General features: G+C 33.5%; 2 protein-coding genes across 3 annotated transcripts in view; both read left to right on the forward strand.

The window, feature by feature from the left end:
• The window catches only part of LOC129803367 (probable 28S ribosomal protein S25, mitochondrial), a 90886-nt gene that overhangs the window by 57361 nt on the left and 12281 nt on the right, over window positions 1–21244 (forward strand). The window lies entirely within an intron of this gene.
• The window catches only part of LOC129803353 (failed axon connections), a 41429-nt gene continuing 25503 nt past the window's right edge, over window positions 5319–21244 (forward strand). Inside the window, exon 1 of one of the 2 annotated variants that reach the window (XM_055849839.1) lies at window positions 5319–6321. In XM_055849839.1, the coding sequence (XP_055705814.1) occupies window positions 5998–6321 (324 nt within the window). In that variant the 5' untranslated portion in view covers window positions 5319–5997. The remainder of the gene's footprint in view (window positions 6322–21244) is intronic. The other variant, XM_055849838.1, reaches the window with a different exon arrangement.

A 21244-nucleotide genomic window follows, 5' to 3' on the forward strand; every position in this document is an offset into this window, starting at 1 on the left:
AGCAATTCTGTACAGTTTGAGCTTGAGGGTGTCCTCCGAGACCCCTTGTCGGGAGTTTATCGGCGAAGAACATCAACAATGACCCTTTTCATTCTCTGTGAAATATTAATTTGTACAGGCTCGTTTGAGACAATTAACAAGAAAATTCCATAAAATGGAGGAGATGTATCAAAATTTCAATTGAATCGTGTGAAAGATTTCAGAATAAGATACAACCTTACGTAAGCAAAGGAGGTCTGACTGACAAAATTTTGGAAAAAAACACTCCTATAGAAAAATTGTGTATTTGGTAGCGCTACAAATTTTTGGACAAGCGAATTTACCCTTAAGCTAAGAGTTTAGAAACTTGTACATTTGATTTTATCTCTGGAATTGTTCTAGTAGCACGAGTCAAATAGTCTGACAAATTTACACCTTTATCGCATTATAAATCAATTTTGATAGAAAATACATACACTGTTATATGTACTGTTTGATATTCAAAAATCTCCCCTAGTGGTTTGTTCCTGAGATAGAATCTTTCTGCCGTCTGTCACAATTCTCCCAAGTGTGTCTTGTCTAAAATTGAAAAGCAATAAGGTTCTTTATTTTTTTTTTAAACTTTTATTGTTGTCGAAAAAAGTATTTTATTGACACACATTTAAAGAGAACTTGTATAAATAATTTGAAATGCCTGTACTAAAAGTTTTAGAAAGCAAGAACACGGTAAGGGAACTCTGTCAAGCTTTGGACAGCTCACAGTATCGGACATCTGTAATGTTTCTCAAAACTTCACAAATTTTTAGTTTGCCCAAAAGTGTTCTCAAACGTCAAAAAAATCCGATATTGCGCAGAAAACGATGTTCCTATTTTACTAATTTTTAAATGTATTAAGATTTGTTTTAGGGGAAACAAAGACAATATTGTACTTTTAAGAATTCCAAACAGCATTCTTAAACAGAATGTGACAAAAAATTTCAATTAGTAAAATACATTTTGAATTCAGAACATTGGTCAAGGGGTAACTCATATTGAGATACCCTCGTCAATTGTCCGAGAAACGCTTCGCGAAACCCGAGAAACCCAAAAATTGCATCGCGAAACCCAAGAAACCCAATGTCTGCATCGCGAAACCAGAGAAACCCAATGTCTGTATCACGAAACCCAAGAAACCCAAAAATTGCATCGCGAAACCCGAGAAACCAGAAACCCTTGTCAGAAAAAATGTAACATGTCAGAAATTTGACATGGTTCCTGTATCCTTTTTACGAAGCCCATCCCATCAGTCGCTATCACTAATTGAAGAAACCGTTTTAGGTTCTTTTGCCTTTATTTTTCTTCAGTTTATCATTTAAGATCTTCCCTTATCGCTGTTGTATGGACCTTAAATAGACATTATCTTAAGGCTCAAATAGACTCAGGCTCTGATACTTGAGAATATTTATCATATTAACTTTTGCAGTAAAATTTATTCCATACTATCATACACTGAGGACTAAAGATCATTGATTAAAGTTCCTTTGCATAAATTTCCTTTATCTAATACTTTATTACCGAATCTTGCAGGCTAAATATTTTCGAGGATGAATCTGAGTCTGTTTTGGCCCTAAATCTTTTTTGCCCGTTATTGGGATTAGTAAAAGAGTTTTATTTTATTTATATTACTAATAAACAAAATCATTCGAATATAATTTTGATTAACTGAATTTCTGATCAATTGAAATGCTCAAAAAGCATCCATTTAGTTTTTAAATATTTTTGCTCATTTTAATTTTTAACGAAAACCTGAAACACGTTGAGATACTCGAAAAAAATTCTATTGTGACACTATCATCATCGGCACTTTCAATCTCTCAACCCTATTGGGGTCGCAGGGGTTGCAGGCTTAAAACATCTAAGTTAGCAATCCACGCCTGCCGATCCTCCGTCACTTCAGGAAGATGTTCACGGTAAATCCCAAGGCGCTCCAAGGCAAGATCCTGAATTTGAATCAGCCATCTTGTCCTACATAATCGACTTTAGTTTGTGTTGGTTTCTGTCACGATTGTTTGGTGGTTTGAGAACACGACAAAGACCGGGGAAAACAGTTGTGACGGGAACCAATACAGTAGACTCTCTCAAATTTGGATATTTGGGACCGAAATGTCACCCGAATTAGAGAGAAATTCGGGCGACAAACTTTTTGAAATGCAACGATTTTTTATTCAACTGCATATACACATTATTGAGATTTTTGTTTACAATATTGTAAATTTCATGAAAATTCCTTAATAATGCAAAATTACATCAAAACTACGACAAAGCATGGGAAATTTTAGCATATTTGCTTCATTCGATAATCACAATCGAACTTCAAAAATGTCAACAAACTCTTTTCAAATTTAACTGCTGCCCGAATTAAAAGGTAGTCCGATCTTCAAAGAGCTGAATTAGCGAGAGTCTACTGTACAAATAACAGTCGATAATGCAGAAGAATTTGAGAACAGTAAAGTACTGTACAGTAAGATAACCCATTTTTCCTATTTTTAGCACTTTACTGTTCTCAAGCTTCTACATAATCGTCTTTTCAGTGTTCAGTGAGAGAAATCCGAAAAAGTTAAAATAACATTCCGGAAATGTTAATTTTACCCTGCAGTATTGATCCGAAATCGGTGTAAATATTACGCTTTTTGGGTGTATTAGGGGTTAAAGTTACCCTTTTTCATGTTAATTTTACCCTTAATAAGGTGTAAAATTAACATTAAAAAATGTTGATATATTTTTACACCTAAAAAGTGTTAAAGTTCTGAGAAAAAAAAGTTAATCGCACCCCCGTTTTTTCTCAGTGTTGGTTTATGTCACGACCGTTTTATAGTTTTGAAACACGGCTAGTACTGGGGAAAACAGTCGAGACAGGAACCAACAGAAAAGAAATATCGATAATGCGGAAGCACTTCAGAACAGTGAAGTGTTAACAAAAAAATATTCTCATTGGAATAGTATCATTATCCATTTTCATAATGCAATCCTAGTTGCAAGGTAATATTTAAGTAAAAAAAATCTTTTGACATCTTCCACTTGAATAATTTCAATTGTATGGCTTGAAAATTTCTGAAAAGTTGGAATCCAAGTCCAGAAGCAGTTCCTCATCGTGTTTGTGTCTCGAGGCGGGATTTTTTCTCCCTCCTCGCGATAAATTACATTACGAGAAAATAATGTGACTTAAACTATTTTTAAATGTGTGTGATAAATCCACATGGAACACATGGAAAAATCTAGTTTTTCTCCTGCAAGAATTTTTTCTCTTGAATTTTTCTAAATGTTATTTATCACTCTTCACATTTGGTTCGGCGGAAAAATTCATTTGATTCTATTACTTCTTTTTTTTATGTGTGACTGCTGAGGGCAAAAGTTCCTGCAAGATCATTTTCAAAGCATAAAATTCACCTACCTTTCTACTTTCCTAATCACTTCACTCTTCTTCAGAATCGTTTTTTTTTCTGCACTCTCAGTGAAGAATTCTCGATGACGAGTTCATAAATTATTTCTCTTCCTTTGGTATTTCCACCTAAAATTCCACATTTTACACCACTTTTTGCTTCACTTTACTCGCAATCGTTTATCTATGAAAATATTTACAGTGGAAGAAAACAACATATCTTACACCCCTCCCGCTGGCTGGAAAGGAGGAATGTTTAGAGATCAAGAAACAGTCCCGGGAATGTTGAGAGAAAAACAAGAAGTCTCAAAAAGAATACTGTCTCTGTCCTCAATTGACTCCAATTATATTGGAGGAGAAAATGCATAAAATGGAACAGAAGGGTTCTCCGGAATGTTCCCCCTTGTATTTATTCAATATTATTTTGTGTTTTTTCTCATTGCCACAAAATTTTATTTATAGAAAATGTTTCATGGTAACATACTGGAAAACAGTTATAAGGGAGGCTTCTCCTGTTAAAATCCTCCCGCACTATTGAAATCAACTATATTCGATCAAAGTTCAACTTAACATATTTTTGACGATTTTAACACTTATATTCAACAACCCTTTCAGCTGTTGAACCGCTGTTGTTGAGCTATTTGTTTGAGCATGTGATTTTGGTCTCACTGGAGAAAGCATCAGTTTTTTTCATGTGATGGAAAAAAATCTGATGTTTCCAGAGGCAATTATAAGTAATTTGAGTTTGCTCTCATCTAAGAAACAAATTTGTTATTTAATTTGCATCAGATAGTCATTAGTTTGTTCACAATCTCAGCATGAAATGTCCAAGTGGAGTTTTAATGAATTTCTCTAGGAAGCCATAAGCTTTTGTTAAAACAAAATGTTTCATTCTTTAGTTTTGTTTGGATTGAGATATTGTTTTGAGACTCTACCAACCTGAGAATTTTCCAAAAGAATCGTGTGAAAACATGACCTTTAGATTTACGCTGATTTTAATTTATATACAACACTGAAAATCGAATGATAAATATATTTTTGTGGGTCAACAAGATGATGGGGTACAAGTGTTTTGGTGTCTCATGCTCAAATATTGTGTGTGGATCAAAATATAACTCAGGAGGGAATTTTGCATATTTATGGCCCTCGACAAAATTCCTCCAAAAAAAAAATTAACTCAATTCACCTTCAATGGCGCGCCAAACGACGGAAGTCTCCAATTAACTTTCCAATCCATCACAAATTACTGAGCCATGGAGAGGACTGGAATTTTTTACCCACATACTAACCTCTCTTTCGCACAGTCACGGCAAACCCTTCGTGAGTGCGCGAGAACGGGAGGAGAGCGAGAGAGAGATTGACAACGCCATGCGCAACTTCTGGAGAGAATTAAATACACAAAGAAGTAATTTTGGAGACTTTTTGTGTATGTGTGCGAAGCCGCACCCTACTAGTGCCTATTCACTGAGAATATTGTCCTGAAATCTCATGATTTTCTCTCTCACTCCCACCATTGAGGATGGGGTGGGTGCGAGTGAGATCAGTAAGTCTCCACGTTTTTTTTGGAGACATTTACATCATCTTTTAGGGCACTTCCCCTCTCAATTTCCGCTCCAGTGAATACTTTTGTTTTAATGATGAAACAAAGACATCATCTTCCTGTGGATGAGAAAAATGCCCAGAAGTACAGAGAGAAATGAATAAATCAATGGGTTTTGCATGTTTTGAGTGAAAATCAATGTTTATGCAAGATTAATTAAATATGCTATTCTACCCCCTTTAAAAATGTCTCCGAAATACGCACTCTCAGTTACCGCCAAAGAGTGCACTTTTTAAATGCCCCACATTTGTGGAGACTTATCCCCCACCAGTATCATTTCTCCAGATCACTTACACAAACACAATGAAACTCTTCTGCACTGAGAAGTCTACAGAAAGCGGTGAAGCCATTTGTGAAGTTGGTCTTGTGTTAGAAAGACGCGTTTCTGTGCACCACTCTCTGCTGTGAGATTTTACCAAGAGTTTCTTGCATTTTTTTTCCCAATAAAATCCCGTAGATTTTATTTTACGGGAAGCACAAATCTTGGTGATTACTCTCGGTGAAATTCGATAAATTTGCTATTTTAGAGTTTAAAAGAGCCGAGACGCTTAAATCTCACGGATTTAATAATATTTAGAAAAAAAAGGATATTTCGGTGGTGATTTTGGAGAATATACAAAAAAAATAGAGAAAGAAATTTAGACTGTTTTTTTACCAATTTTATTCCTGGATAATTTTCTGGGTGCATCAGTTGGAAATTATATATACTTTTTGAGTGTATCGGCCATATTGGTACTTTGGAGAGTTTTTAGGGGCGAATCTGTAGTTGTGTGCGCGCCCGAGGGAGATAAATTTTTCACTGTGTGAACTCGAAAAACGACGCCACCGGTTTTTAACCCATCACTAAGAAGCGTCGTGCTGAAGAAATAAGCTCAAGAGTGTTTGTTTTTTGTTTGGTTTTTTGAGAGAGAGAAGAGAGAAGTAAAAAAAAAAGAAAACATAAACCCTATTGTGCTATTTTGCAAAAATATATAAGTGGTAATAGAAGGTGAAAATAAAAATGGCAACAGAAGTTGATAATAAGCAAAATCCAGTGGTGGAGGAGACGGCGCCTGTGGAGAAAAAGGAGGATACCCCAGCCACCGCGGCGGCTGGTGAGGAACAGAAAACAGGCGAGGGCGGTGGCCAGAACAATGCCGACAATCATACGGAGGCGGCTGCTGCTAAGGCCGAACCACCGGTCAAGTACAGCGTCCACAAGACCAATTTCGACAAGGATGTGGTGTATCTGTATCAATTCTCCAGGACACCATTGCTGCCATCATTGTCCCCATATTGTCTCAAAGTTGAGACATGGCTGCGTCTGGCTGGACTCAAATATGAGGTAAAGAAATTTTTTATTTTTTTTTGTAATTTTATAACAATTATTTTATGATGGTACTGTAAAAGCCTCTCTCTTGTACTATGGAGAAAATGACCGTTTCGCCCACACACTGCACAAATCGTGCAAATCTTGCTATTTTTCCGCACAAACTACAAACTTTCTCATTTAATGGCTACAAAACGAGAAAAATTACCCATTGCTTGGGAGTACGCGCAGAAAGTTTCTTTCACCCGATTTTTTTTTGCTAACCATCTCCAATCCATCTTTTTGACTTTGTTCTCGATCCCTGAAACGGGGTTGTTTCCAGCCAAAATAATACAAAAATGCACTTAATTGGGTTAAATCCAGTGTTAAATATTATTCATTTAACCGTTTTAGGGGTAATTTCCACCCCTGGATGTGTTGTATTTACACGCGCACCCCCAAAATCGACCCCATTTTGTCCTAATAAAATAAAAAGATACATCAAATCCATCATTTCTCGTGTCGATACGCATACAGAAGATTTCTAGGGGCACCATTGAGAAGAAGCCCATCAGAAAAAGAGAAGAAAGAGAAGAGGCAGAGATAAAGAAATGATCATGGCCAGCCATGAACCATTGGGTGTTGTGTTGTGTTTTTTTTTATTCCTTCAGTGGTACCATGGAGTTCTTCGTACGGTGTTGCCACTTTGGTGCACGCGATGTCGCACAGAGTTGTTTTGAGAAAACACAAAATCTCTCGATACTCGATGCGAGAAATTGCTTTTGGTTATAAGAGAAGATGATTGACCAAAAAGTCGTTAGGTTCTCCAGCACTCAGCGCGATATGCGGCTTTTTTACTGCTTGCATCATGTCGATGAAGCAAAAAAAAAAAGTGATACGTTTGCGAGATTACTATAAATATTTGATTTTTCCCCCCTTTTTGAGCAAAAGATAGGTTCATTGTTCATGGTGTATTTGTGTTTATTTCTTGATTATTTGGGCGAAGCAACAATATTTTTTTTCTACCCATGTTTATTCACGGGTGATGATTTAGCGGGCGAGAGGTGGTGAGCCAACTGTAGTATTTGTAAGGCATTTCTCGAGAGAGTTATGCCTTCTCCTGAAAATACCACTCAATCATTTGATAAATTCAACAAACATTCCAAAAAATGAGATTTTCAACCATTAAATTGATACGATTGGGCGACATAGGACAAGATTGACAGGGATATTTGGTTTAGTGATTCCCATATGTTTACAGGGTTTACAGTAAAATAAACTGGATTTCTTGTATTCATACCAATTCATACAAACTAAAGAAAAACATACGAAAAATCTATGGAATTCTGTAAGAAATGTCCATATGTCCATGGAGATTCCACAGATTTGTCCCCCCAAAAAATACCAAGATGTTCTCCAATTCCTTTCCTTTTTCTACTTTATTTCAACCCTAGAAAAAAGAGAGACAAAAACAAAAATGAGACAACAAGAAGATATTGTACTCATTTGAAACAATGCTGCACTTGAGTTTGCGGCAATTTGTCTCCACAAAAGTCACAATTGATGCGACACTTGCGATGTGATTTTTTTTGCACAATATCACACCCAGTTTTAATTATTCTCATTTCTCTTCATCTCGCCATTTTACGACTATTGCGAGATGCGATTGACAATAAAGATGAAATTTTTCTTTTCTGGAGCATATGCAATAATTGACATTTTTTCGGGCACATTGGGGTAGCATGCAAGTAAAAGATGTTTGCTGTGGAGTTGTGTGAATGGCGACATGTAAAATTGTCCAAACAGCAATTTACCATTAATTGAATAATCAATGGACTTTGGTGGAAATGCAGAAAACGGTCAAATGAGTGACTCGAATTTCACTGGCGGATTAAAAATTAATGGAAACCCTTGAATAGGGGGTAGGTTTTTTTTATATAGATTAAAAGGGATATGAGAAATGAGCAAATGATGTTTTCAGATGACTAAAGTCGTACAAAAAGAATTAAGTGCTTATTTTATTTAGTCTCCGTAGCTGTATTAAGTTTGCTTAAAGGTGGAATCACTTTATTGAATTAATATTACCATAAAATTTTTGGAATTAGCTCAACAAACAAAATAAAACATAATTACAATAGACCGTAAATCAGGTTTGGGTCTTGGCTAAACTATACGGTTTTTAAAATATGATCTAAAATAATTTGTAAGACTTCGGTGATGATCTCAGAAGCCTCTTCCTACCTAAGATTTAGCCACAATTTAACTTAATTTATAAATAGTTTATCCTTGGTCCGAGAGCCTCTGTGGATCAGTAATGTCTCTATGACATTACATCGGTAGTCCGGTCTTATGGTGCCTACATACTAGAAGCAATTTTCGTCAAAAATTGCCTTTTCTTAAAGAAAAATTCTGACGTTTCTGCCTAACAAGGCTAGGAGATATTTTCTTTAAAAAGGCATTTTTAAAGAAATTTCTCATAGTGTGTAGAGACCATTAGATGTAATGTCTTGTCTCCATGGTGCATCGGTAATCCGAAAATATGCATAATATGTTTCATAAATACACAATCTTACGATAGAGGTGGTTAAATTTTCTTTCTTATGGCTCTGGCACACGTTTTAGATCAGGAAAATTTCGTGAAATCAAAATTCACATCCCTTTCTTTCTTACACGTTTTGCATATGTCTATCTCATTTTTTCGCACTCAAAATTCGACTGAGCTTAGTCAAATTTGTTATGATGTTTAAAGGAAGAAGAAGAGTTCGAAAGAATAAAGATAGTGATTATATGCAAAATGTTTAAGAAAGAAAGGAATTTCAATTTCGATTACATGAAATTTTCTTGATCTAAAAGCTGTGCCAGTGCTATTAAGAATTAAATCAGTTTTGTGGAATCGGAGCTATGATTACTTTGAATACCAAAAAACAGCCAAAATAGTTTAGTTTAGATGAAACCAAAATGATAAGCATTATCGTACATAATGGACTTTAGCATTTGAAAAAGTAGGACTTTTGCCTGGATATTCAACATTCTAGCATAAGAAAATATTTAAACGGTCTAACTGAATCATTGGGGATCTCAGTGGCGCAAAAGGCAAGAGCATTGGCTCTTGGGCAGATGAGATCTCTAATTCGACTCTCACAGTTGTGAGTTCGAGTCCTGCCCGATGCAAATATCTGAATGTCTGGTTAGAGAATTTTCACATGTAACAATAACGTAATATAATGCACCGCCTTTGCACAACAACTCCGGGAGCATGGAAGAAGCATCCAGTCTACAATGGACTTAAGAGATTCTTCCTCTAAAAAAAAAATGATTATACCTTGTATATTTCGATACGATTAATAATAATAACTGAATCATTCTCAGCGTTCTTGATTTCATCATTCTTACTGTTAAGATTTGAGATCAAGGAAGGCCCGATAAATTGATTTGAATATAATTAACATGACCTTTAATGTTTTCCAAACCTTTCCTATCACTCTAAAATTACAAAAATACGGTTTATTCATTTTCGAATATTTTCGTGGTTGTCTATGCTAAGTTTTTGAATTTATACGAAATGGCCTTAAGTTATTCCCTCTAAAACGGTCTTCATACTAGAGGTTTAGCCCAGTTCCCGATGGTCTCAAAATCCTAAACAGCGAGCAATTTTATTGCTTTTTTAAAAAATCTAATATGTCATTTATCTTTAATAATCCCATCCTAATTTAAGTGTTTCCAAAACATCGTAATAGCTAAGGAATTAGAGCAGTTAAGCCATTTGGCTAAACCTTAGGTCTGAAGTCCGTATAAGGGTTTTTTTCAAAGTCAAACTTAAAACAGCTCTGATGGGTGTATTTCTCAACCGATTAGAACGAGATCTGTATCGTTGGAAAGGTCTTTGAATTTCTGACAAGTTTGAAATTGTTTTAATTCGTTATGGACCTTTAATTAAACATTAAACTAAAATTAAGTGTGCTAATCCGGACGCTTCGCTATCTGGATCGTTTATGACTAATCCACTTAAAATATTATTTTTATTTTTATTTCCGTAATATAGTCTCTGCAGTAACATAATATAACTATTCAAGTTTGAGGAAAAGCAAAAATAATATTTTTATCCATTAAATAAGTGAGTGTAATCGACTCATTTCAATCTTGTGCCAGCTGGGTTCTTCACTAAAAATTTTCTAGCAGTAATATTTTTGCTAATGACAACTGATTGACTGAAAACATTTATTGTTTTTTTCCCTGTGAAAAAAGTATTTTAAATCCAAAGGTTTAATTAAAAGTGAATTAGCGAAAAAGCGCCCCAGTTAGATCATGTTGACTTATTTCAGTATTATCATTATTTTATAATTTTTTTTAAATATTTTTGATAATTTTTTTTGTATTATGTTTCTAAATAAAACAGTGAATAATTCTATGGATTTAGTAGAAGTAAAAAAGAATTTCATCAGTCCAAAAACAAGCGTTTAAGTAGCAGTCTTCGGAAAACGATCCACTTACCCCACATTACTATACGTAAAATTTTCCCATTTTCGAGCATAATTTTAATGGAAAGAAAGCTTTCTTTTTCAATATTGATTGAGATTTCACAAAATTCGATGGCACATGGCATATGAAATGTTAGTAAAAGTTAAAATGTGCAAAATAGAACGCATATGTGAACGAGGGGAAATTGTTAAAGATCTCAATAAATGGTTGAATTTCTGCAAATTGTTGAGCAAGAGTTGGTCTGGTGTGTGTGTAAATCCAAAGGCAAGTAGAATGAAGAGATGGCGCGGTTTAATGACCTCTATTTTGTACAAAAAAAAAAGAACTTGGAGGGGAAAAAACAATTTATGGAATTAAATACGCGACTGAGACTAGAGCCCAAAGTTGATCTTGTGGAATTTGACTAATTTCTGCAGTGAAAATTCAACATTACAAAGCATAAAATCTTTTACTTTTCTTTCTTTCTATCTCACATTGAATGCGTAAATGGGTTAATGGTGTTTCACTCAAGCTATTGATGCTTTTGCTGGTGCATCAGCATCTCTTGCAGTGTTAAATAAAAATTATTTAATTTCGTGGCAAAATAGCTTCGGAAAGAGGGATGAATAATGGCCTCAAGTTCTGAGATTGGCACGCAATTGTGTCTCTAGGCAAACGTTATACTTTTTTTTTGTTTTTCCATCAAATTTCCCACCCACAGACTAAAGAGAAAATTGCTCCTCGATTGGGGATACTAAAAATAACCTCAAGGGGGTTCCTCCACCCAAGTCTCTTTTTTCCTTCTTGTTGTTACGGAGAATGTTGAGATATTTTCTGGGTCTTTTTTTTTCGGGGATAGGGGAAGGTTTTGCAGGTTCGTATTAAAAAAGGAGTCCAAGATTTAAGATTTTTTACTGAATGCCACATACACCGAATCAATTATATCACTCTAACAAAAAAATCTCTAACTTATTGGGTTCATAATTTTGCTTCACAAAATTCCTGGAAGTCCTTTGATTTTTCTCTACAAGAAAATGAAAATGTAGCGGCATTTTTTACGAAGGTGCCCTGGTTAACTCAGCTTCGTACCACTTTTTCCCACCTCTGTAGGCCTCATTTTCCCCGAAAACATTACACCGGACACAAAAATTTGGGTATCATTACTTAGATGGAACTTTTATCTACTTGTTTTCACCATTTGTAGGAGGTATCACGCATTAAAAATCAATTTTAAGCTATTTTTCTAACACGTGTTTTTTGACACACGGAAAATCATTTTTTCCCTGCATTCTGACCATTCTGACAGTCAGTTAAGAGCTTGATTAGGTATGATTTTCTCATAATCACATCTAATGTAATCCTCAGATTTTCTCTAACACCTCCAATTGGTCTTACAGAATATATTTCGGACGTAACTGATTTCAAAAATGATCAGCCACCAATTTAAAGTGAAATGTGGGAAGTTCCATTTTAAAACAAGGAAAATTGAATGAGAAATACTCAAAATACATCGAAGTGGCAATTAAAGAATCACACCTACCATAAGCAGATTTCAATTCAATTTCAATTTCAATTTATTAAAATTCTCAACTCCTAATACATTGGCAGCTAATACATAAAGAATTTTAGTAAATGTATGTACATATCAATCAGAATACATTCAGATCGCCTGGATCTGTCAGAGTTTAGTGCCAATGCAATTTAGACCTAATGTTTAATTTGACAGAAATGAAATAAAAACATCTGATGAAGTCTCATTCTGATGGGAATGTGCGTGTTTTCCTTCGAGATTTTAGTGAAAATTGTTTAATAGCCCAAAAATTTTCTTGTGAATTTATTCAGTGGAATCTCTGATGAGTCAAATATCCCGAGCGGCGTGCACAGTGTGACCGAAAACAGTGAAGAATTCTCAAATTCGGTGGTCAGTAATTTTGACAGATGTTTTTACGAAACTGCAAAATTCAATTTTCCTGAGCTGCAATGGTGGTAATTTTTATGAATTTTCCTCCACTCACAAAAACGACCCCCTTCAAGCAAAAGATTTTCACGGTAAATATTAACCCTGATAAACCCTCTATAACTTGGAATAGTTGCTTTTTCGAAAAGACACTTGAAGTGTGAAAAAATGCATAAAATATTACACATCAGAATTACGATTTTAGGCCTATTTTTTATTTTTGTCTTTTGGACCCAGGAAAAAAGGCCTAGAATTCCAAGTTTGTCAGGAAAAGTGAGATGTAGGACTAGCTTTTACATTATATGTCCATGGATGAAATTCATTTAGTAACTCGGAAAAAAGTCAACTTTTACGAAGCTGCAACATTACGAAGCTGCAAAACCTTCCCCTATATGGGAAATTCGGAATCACTTGAAATCCATTTAGTTCGTGGCAAAGGTCAGAAAATTGGACAATTTGTGAGAGACCCCTATGATTCTCAATATTCCAATAATGCTTCTCTTTTTTTTTTGGGGAAGGGAAATTCACACTAAAAGCTAAGCTTAAAGGCGTGTAATTTCATCAATAAATTTTCATGTGAGAGAGCTCTAAAGAGAAACATGAAATATTGAAGAATTTTCTGCCCCGCATAAATGATTAATCATTTAAATAAGTGCGGGTATTAACAATAAATTTATTGTAATACAACTTTTTGTCTACATTTTTTTATTCACTAAATTGGATTTATTCTCCAGCTGAGAGAGAAAGAATTCAGATCAACTTTCTATGTAGAGCAGAAATTCTTTCAATAATCATGCTATTACTCCTATAACATGACATGCGGAAGAAAATGTAGCAATTTTTTCTTTTTTTTCCTTTGCTTCTGCAAAATTGCACTCATATAGAATTCAATTTAATACTAAATTGACACTAATTGAGATTACTGATGTCAATAGTTTATTGACTCCTAACTTATCACCCTTTGCCCTGGAAGATGAAAATCTTATTAATTGTTGGAGCATTATTGCTGCTAAACTATAAAGTTCTCTTTTCCGTAAGACGCGCAATTGGACCATTCAGCTGGAGCAAGAAAAAAAAAGAATTGAGATATTTCACTATAAAGACAAATATAAAAAACGTGTTTGGCTCCGAAGGTTATCGATATACATAACAAAGTAGTATTAAATTCCACACCAAAATGAATCACACCGCTTTTTTTTCCTCTTATATTCACACATAAGAAACAGAAGGAACTCTCCACCTGCTCGGTCAATGTTTATGAACTCGATGATCTTGGTGGACTCTGTCTGAAAATGTAGCCAGGATGGCTGGTATAGGGCTCTTGGGGGTAATTTTGAAGCCCTATTCTCCTCATGAGGGTGATAAATTTAATGTCTTAATTGCGCAAAGCGAATAAACAGATGACTCAATGTGGGTAGGTGGAAAATAAACATGTCTTTTTATGTGTTTATTCTCTAATTTAATAAATTGGCATTGGTCTTGTCGAAGGGAATTTTAACATTTTAAATAAATAAAATGGACATACATTAATTTTAATTTGTTAAGAAACACGATCTTTTAATAGAATGCAATATATTCTTTGTGGTTCTACTTATTTAAAAAGTTGCTTAGCTAGTTTATTTGAAGTTGAAATGTAAGATCTGTATTCAAATGACTGTTTTTTTTTTGCTTTCATAGTAATTCGCTCTTTTACAAAAGTAAGAAATCAAGCACTAAGTGCTTAACAAACGCGATTGAGATCTAAACGACAAGGAATCAGACTAATTTATTATTGAGGAAATAATTTGCTTTTATTTTGTTTATAATCAAAATTCAATGTGTACATTTACATAATAATGTTTTTGTTTTCTTGAGATTCTAAGAAAAACTACGATTTGCGCCAAATTTAGAGCATTTTTCCATTTGACAGATTTTTTTTTCAGATTTTTTGACAGATCCTTTTGACAGATAACATTCCAATATTTCATTATTTAGTTATCATTACCTTAATTTTCATTAAAAAAAATACTAATACATCTTTTAAAATTAAAGACAGTGATATAATCCTAAATCGGTTTCTGGGAGTGTGGTTTTTTAATTGAAAATTCGGTTTATGGGCGAACATGAAAAGCCTAGATAAGGTAAAGTATCCTCGAGTCGACCGCCTCTCGACCGGTGGAAATATTTATTTAATTTATTTACATTTACAATAAAATTTAGCGAATAGCTTAACATCATAAATCAGTGAAAATATCATAGAAATTGACCATAAAACACTGAAAAAATAATAAAAAGATGGAGCGCTAAAGTATTAAATAAAAATTCGCAATTTTTCATCAAATTATGGCGTACTTTTTGATATTCTCGACTTTTTTCTTAAGGAATTATTTCAATTATTACCCTTACAGATTACTTGAGAATTCAAATTTTGAGTCTAGTTAGTTCCATGACAGATTAATTTTATGTATTAAAATTGAAAGTGCATTTCAAATATAATGATGTTCCTCAATAAGACCGGTCGACGAATCTTAGCAAGTGAAGCTTTTTTCATTTGAATATTGTTCTACTTCTGAATAAATTCATAAAAGTGAGTTACCCTGTCTATGTTATTAATATTAACTAAATTTTAAGTGCTATTCATGATGCGTTGAACAAGCCAAAGTTAAATCTGTGATTTTATAGTTTTGTCGTTTGTTTAATTAAAAAAAAAATGGGTGGTCGAGTAGAGGAATACTAATATTGAATACTAAAATTGGTCGAACATTTTTTTTTGTTTATGAACGTTTACGAACAATAGTTTGTAAAAGTACAAAAAATGTTCGTCAAATGATCATTTTACGAACAATGTTTGGTGAAAAAAGTACAAAATTTTACGAACTTGTTTGTGGGTTATACGATTCACGAGCATTTCATATGTCTGCCATAGGATTTCACAAACATTTACGAACAATTTTACAAAATATTTTTTTCTGTGTGTTCCATAGTTTTAGGTAAAAACTCTATCAAAAAATATAAATTATAACGTGCGAAATCTTCTTTATTTATTGTAGTATTATAATGTCAATAAAGACAGCTATACACTTCAGAAATACCTTGCAATACGAAAGACCTTGCAATTAAATCACAAATAAAATTATCAAAATTTAGCAATTAATAAGGAAGTATAAGATAAGAGTATATTTTAAATTTTCAAGTTTAAGTTTTTAAAACATTGCACGATTTTTTATGTTTTAAAGTTCTAAAAATTCAAGATACTCATTTAAGTCCATTCTGCCATCTCAAGTTTAAAATCAGGGCCTCTCAACATTTCATTTATCCATACGTTTTTGTATAGAGGCACTGAAGACTTTTGGCAAGTTTTTTCCTAAAGAGAATTGACTTATCAGTCTGATATATTTCGAAATCGTGCATTAAAAGCTATCTAAAAATACATATTTCATAATGCTCGCAGAAATAATACAAGAACTACGAGGAAATTTGTTGAAGGCGCAGTGCAATATCTGCAAAATTTTTACAAGGAAAAGTGAAAAATAGCTTCACTTTTTATTACGCTTGATGGGCCCTTGTGTAAAATAATGCAAATTTTTCTTTCTTAGAAACATCAGCCTACTTTTTGTGTGAAATTGCCCCGCGTTGGGGGAATTTTATGTGTTCTGCCATTCAGGTGAAATCATCCTCACATCAATAGATTAATAAAATTAAAGGATACCCGATTTATCCCAATTGTGACCCGATTTATCCCAATTATCTCCATACCTGAAGAAGGAGACAAACATATCCGAAACGTCGTATGAAGTAAAAAGTGAATAAATCCAAACATAGGTCATAATCCGTGTTTCAAATCATCTTAAAGGATAGTTATTCCTATTTTTCTACAGCCCTTGTTTCAACTGTAACTCACAAGATACACTAAGTTTTATACCTGTTCATCACTTTTTTCTATAAAACGATCTTAAAATCTAATTTTCAATTCGGAGGTTAACTGCCCCACCCTCCCCTACTACATTAATCGTAGCAATGTTCAACCAGTAAGCTTAAAAATGAAGTTTCCGTCATTTTATTGGTTCGTTTCTTTTTTTTAATTGATTATTGCGCTTGAACCAGTACCGAAAGTTGAATCTTACAAATTCTGCTAATTGAAATTTCCCAAAATATCCTTTGTTATCTCTGCAAACTTTTTTAACTTTTCCACAATTTACTGCAAAGTGCACAGGCAATTTTACTTGAAAATCTCCACTTGAAAAGTTAGGAAACAATTTGTACTATAATTATGTGGAACATTAGGGGTATTTTCGGGAAGTTGTAACTGTAAATGGTCGTTCAAAGAAGCAAAAATAACGACGCGAGACAATGAGTTTTCTTAGACATTGCGCGGGCGAAAACAATAAAAGTCGACTTAAGGAGTGTCTCGCTTTAATGTGCTTTGGAAAAAAAATTCTACGCGTAATTAAATCGCGACATTAATATGCAGACCATCGTTTCAATTTTATTTACAATCCATGCGAGTGATTTATGGGAAAACAATTAGGGTTTTTTTTTGCTCCTAATAATTTCCACGTCTGACGATGTGTGAATAAATATTTTAGTGATCTTTTCTCATATGACGATCCCTTTGAACATTTTCTGGCCGGCATGGAGCCCACTGACGTCATTGGGGAAATGTGTAATATTTCTGGCCTCAGGATGATTTCAGAGATTGAGAAGTTGATTCACGTAAACACGCATCGCGGGTGTTTTAATTGCACCCCGTGAAGCACATACTGTGCCAAATGACTCTCTAAAGACTGTGATTTTACCATTGCAATTTGTATTTTGATTTAGACTAGCAAATTACGTGACTATTTGGTGAATTGACAATCTATATTGTTTGCCACATAATCACGGCTTCCAGGAGTTTTCACTAACAGAAGATTTTATTTTAATCATCAATTCAGTTCTATTTAATTGCAATGGAATGAAAAGAGGTGTGATGTCCAAGGACTTTGATTTTTTAAAAATAGAACTTGTAAAAGAAATTTAAATTTTTGTACTTGTGTTTTACTATCTTTACAGAAATGTTCTTGCGCCAGATTTAAATCATTATTATCATTCATTTACAAAACAAAATTGCACAATGACAAGCGTTAGCTCACATAGATATGTCGCTTATTATATTGTTATAATTTTACACAAGAATTTTATAAGATTATGCAAAAGAATATATTTGATTTTTTGTGTGTAACATTTAAACTTAAAAACGAACTCAGGTAAAAATGCCTTGTAAGTAAGATATTTATAGACATTTCACACAAAAAATACACGTTTTGTGTAAAATTGCACAATCAATTCTTATACGCTTTACACTTTACCACGATTAGTACACAAATTTAACTTTCAATTTTACTCTTTTTATACGTTTAACACAAAATATAATGCATAATGACTTTTTGTGTAACGTTATAATGATAATCAGGTGCAATCTTATGTCGTTTATCTTGCATTTAAGACGTAAAAAAGGCACCTTTAATAGGTTATGTAGATCATGAAGACTAAAAAACAGCAGCAGGGGCAATCATCTTTCAGATGAACCCCTAAATAAATTTAAAAAACAACCCATTTTCCATAGAATTCTTTTTCAGCACAATAAAAAAATAATTCAAGGTTTAAGCTAAGGCATAAAGTACAATATTTTAATTACAATTACGGAGTTTTTCGTTTAACAGTTTCAAAAATTTAGGCCTTATTTTTCGGTGGACGTGATTACTCAGAATATAGGTTCATCTGAGAAAAACAAAATATTTTTCCTGATAGAAGAAGAGTTACACTTGTACTTGAGCGAATGACGAATGATATTTTGTTTCCTTAATGACGAGTTTTTTTTTATAATTTTTTTATATAGTAAGGTGGGGTAACTGGATCGTTTTCCGAAGAGTGTTACTTAAACGCTTGTTTTTGGACTGATGAAATTCTTTTTTACTTCTTCTAAATCCATAGAATTATTCACTGTTTCATTTAAATACATAATATTAAAAAAATTATAAAAAATATTAAAGAAAATTTATAAAATAATGATAATACTGAAATAAGTCAACATGCCCTAACTGGATCGCCTTTTCGCTAATTCACTTTTAATTAAACCTTTGGATTTAAAATACTTTTTTCACAAGGAAAAAACAATAAATGTTTTCAATCAACCAGTTGGCATTAGCGAAAATATCACTGCTAGAGAATTTTTAGTGAAGAACCCAGCTGGCACGAGATTGAAATGAGTCGATTACACTCACTTATTTAATGGATGAAAATATTATTTTTGCTTTTTCTCAAACCTGAATAGTTATATTATGTTACTGTAGTAGTGACTATATCACGGAAATAAAAATAGAAATATTATTTTAAGTAGATTAGTCATAAACGATCCAGATAGCGAAGCGCCCGGATTAGCACACTTGACTGTACACAATGTTCCAAAAAATATAAATACCATTTCTTTGTTAAAAATCCGTAGTTTGAGCACGATTTTAATTAACTTGCTAACAGGAATTATTTGGTTTTTTGACTACTTCTGAATTTACCCTGAGTAGGAGAATGTACGCTACCTTCGGACGACTCAAGTTTCGAACAACTAATTTTTTTTCAAAATGTTTTTATTGAATTTGATTGACCCATTATAATATTATATTTTAATAGCTAGTCTAGTGTCTTAAATTTCCTGAAAAGTCTTAAATTTCTGGTCAAATCCATCAAGAACTCAGAAAAAAGTTGAGTTGGCCGAAGCATCAGTCGTCCGAAGGTAGCGGGCATTCTTCTAAGCTTATCCACAAAAAGTTTCTTTTTCGAAAATGTTTCCGAACATCAGCTCAGAACAGTTAAATTTTTAAAATTCTTTATTGCAAAGTTCTAAAAATATGGTTTAAATATTATGATAATAATAATAATAATGCTGGCACAACATTCCATGAAGGAACTAGGCCTTCCCACAAGGGGCTTTCTAGACATGCATTATTATTTTTTCTTGTACGGGATGAGGTTGTCAGTCCCATGCCCGTGGAATCAAGTGCAGTGAAGCTCACCGGATGCAATCCGAACACCTTTAACGCCAGAAAAATTCCTGGTAGCCTAAACGGGATTCGAACCCGGGACGGGACACTTGCATCATAGAGCGAGTGCTCTACCACTTGACCCATTGAGAGAGATAAATACTATACACAATAAAAAATTTCAGCTACTTTACCATGATTTTCTTTGTAAATTTTACATAAACATGTAATCGTGTGAAGTGATACACATTTGTGTAATTTGTACACTTTTGTCTGAAAACTGTGTAATTTGTACACATTTTTGTCTGAAAACTGTGTAACTTGTACACATTTTTGTCTAAAAATTGTGTAATTTTACACGAAATATGTAAGAAAATGTACACAACTGTGTAATCATTCGCAGTTGGTTACATAATTTGCCATTACATAAAATTTAAATTACACAATTTCAGATTACACGTTTTGCTGAAATACATATTTGAGTAAATTTACAAGAATAATCTTGGTGAAAAGCAAACCAACGATTATCCTTGTACTTTTTTACTGTGTACTTTTATACATTTAAGAGCTTAATTAAAAAATCATATGCTAAAATATAGATAGAGAGAGTATGCTATTTTTTTTAGTAAAGTGTGACTAACGCTACCTCTTAATGTTACTCAGCCAGACTTGATTCTGTTTAGTGATTGAAGTGTTATTGAAGGTTTGATATTGATTTGACTGCAAATCGGATTTAAAAGGAAATATTAATAATACCGATATTTTTGCTATCCTAAGAAGAAAATTTTCTATTTTTGATATTAAGCCACTCTTGGTTGTGAAATATTGCGTGATTTTTTTTTTAATATAGAGCTTGTCATGATCATTTAAGTAGTTGTGGGAGGCGTCCCAAAATAGCCATTCCATCTTCATATTTTTCTCATCTTCCATGGATATTGTTCTATCCAATTCACTTCATATTGAGATGAATTGTGGAAAATTGTTCAGTATTTATACAGTGCACGTGTCAATTGAGTCTCTACACACAAAAATTTATTCAATAAATTTAAAACTCATACATACTGGGGATTGACCAATGCCGAAGACAAGATTGGAATATAACTTCTCTGAGAAATATTTAAAATTCCATCCGACTGATAATTAAAGTTGACTCAATATGCAGATATCTAATATGTGCTGGAATGCTACAACTCACCGCGATTATGCAACATTCCTTCCTATCCCATTGCATGCATTTCAATGCGGTGAGACTGGAAATAATTATGAGTTGACAATTTGATTGTCTAATTATTATGAAAAAAAAATAAATAAAAGAAAAATCTGTGACATGAAAAAAGGCGAGAAAGAAATACGAAGACTCGTCTTTTTCATTGACACGCAAAAGACGTCCCCAAATTGTTCCTGTTCAAATTAACCATTGCGCCACTTTTGCAGTTGAAATTTTCACAATATATATTTTTTTTCAACCACCATCGTGTCACACAATAAAACTTTCTGCATTATTTCTCTTTCTCTAATGTGGCTTAATTAGTGCCTCGCGCAAGATGGT

This window comes from Phlebotomus papatasi, chromosome 2 (genome assembly GCF_024763615.1).
Source record: "Phlebotomus papatasi isolate M1 chromosome 2, Ppap_2.1, whole genome shotgun sequence".
In the NCBI taxonomy this organism is placed as follows: Eukaryota; Metazoa; Arthropoda; class Insecta; order Diptera; family Psychodidae; genus Phlebotomus; species Phlebotomus papatasi.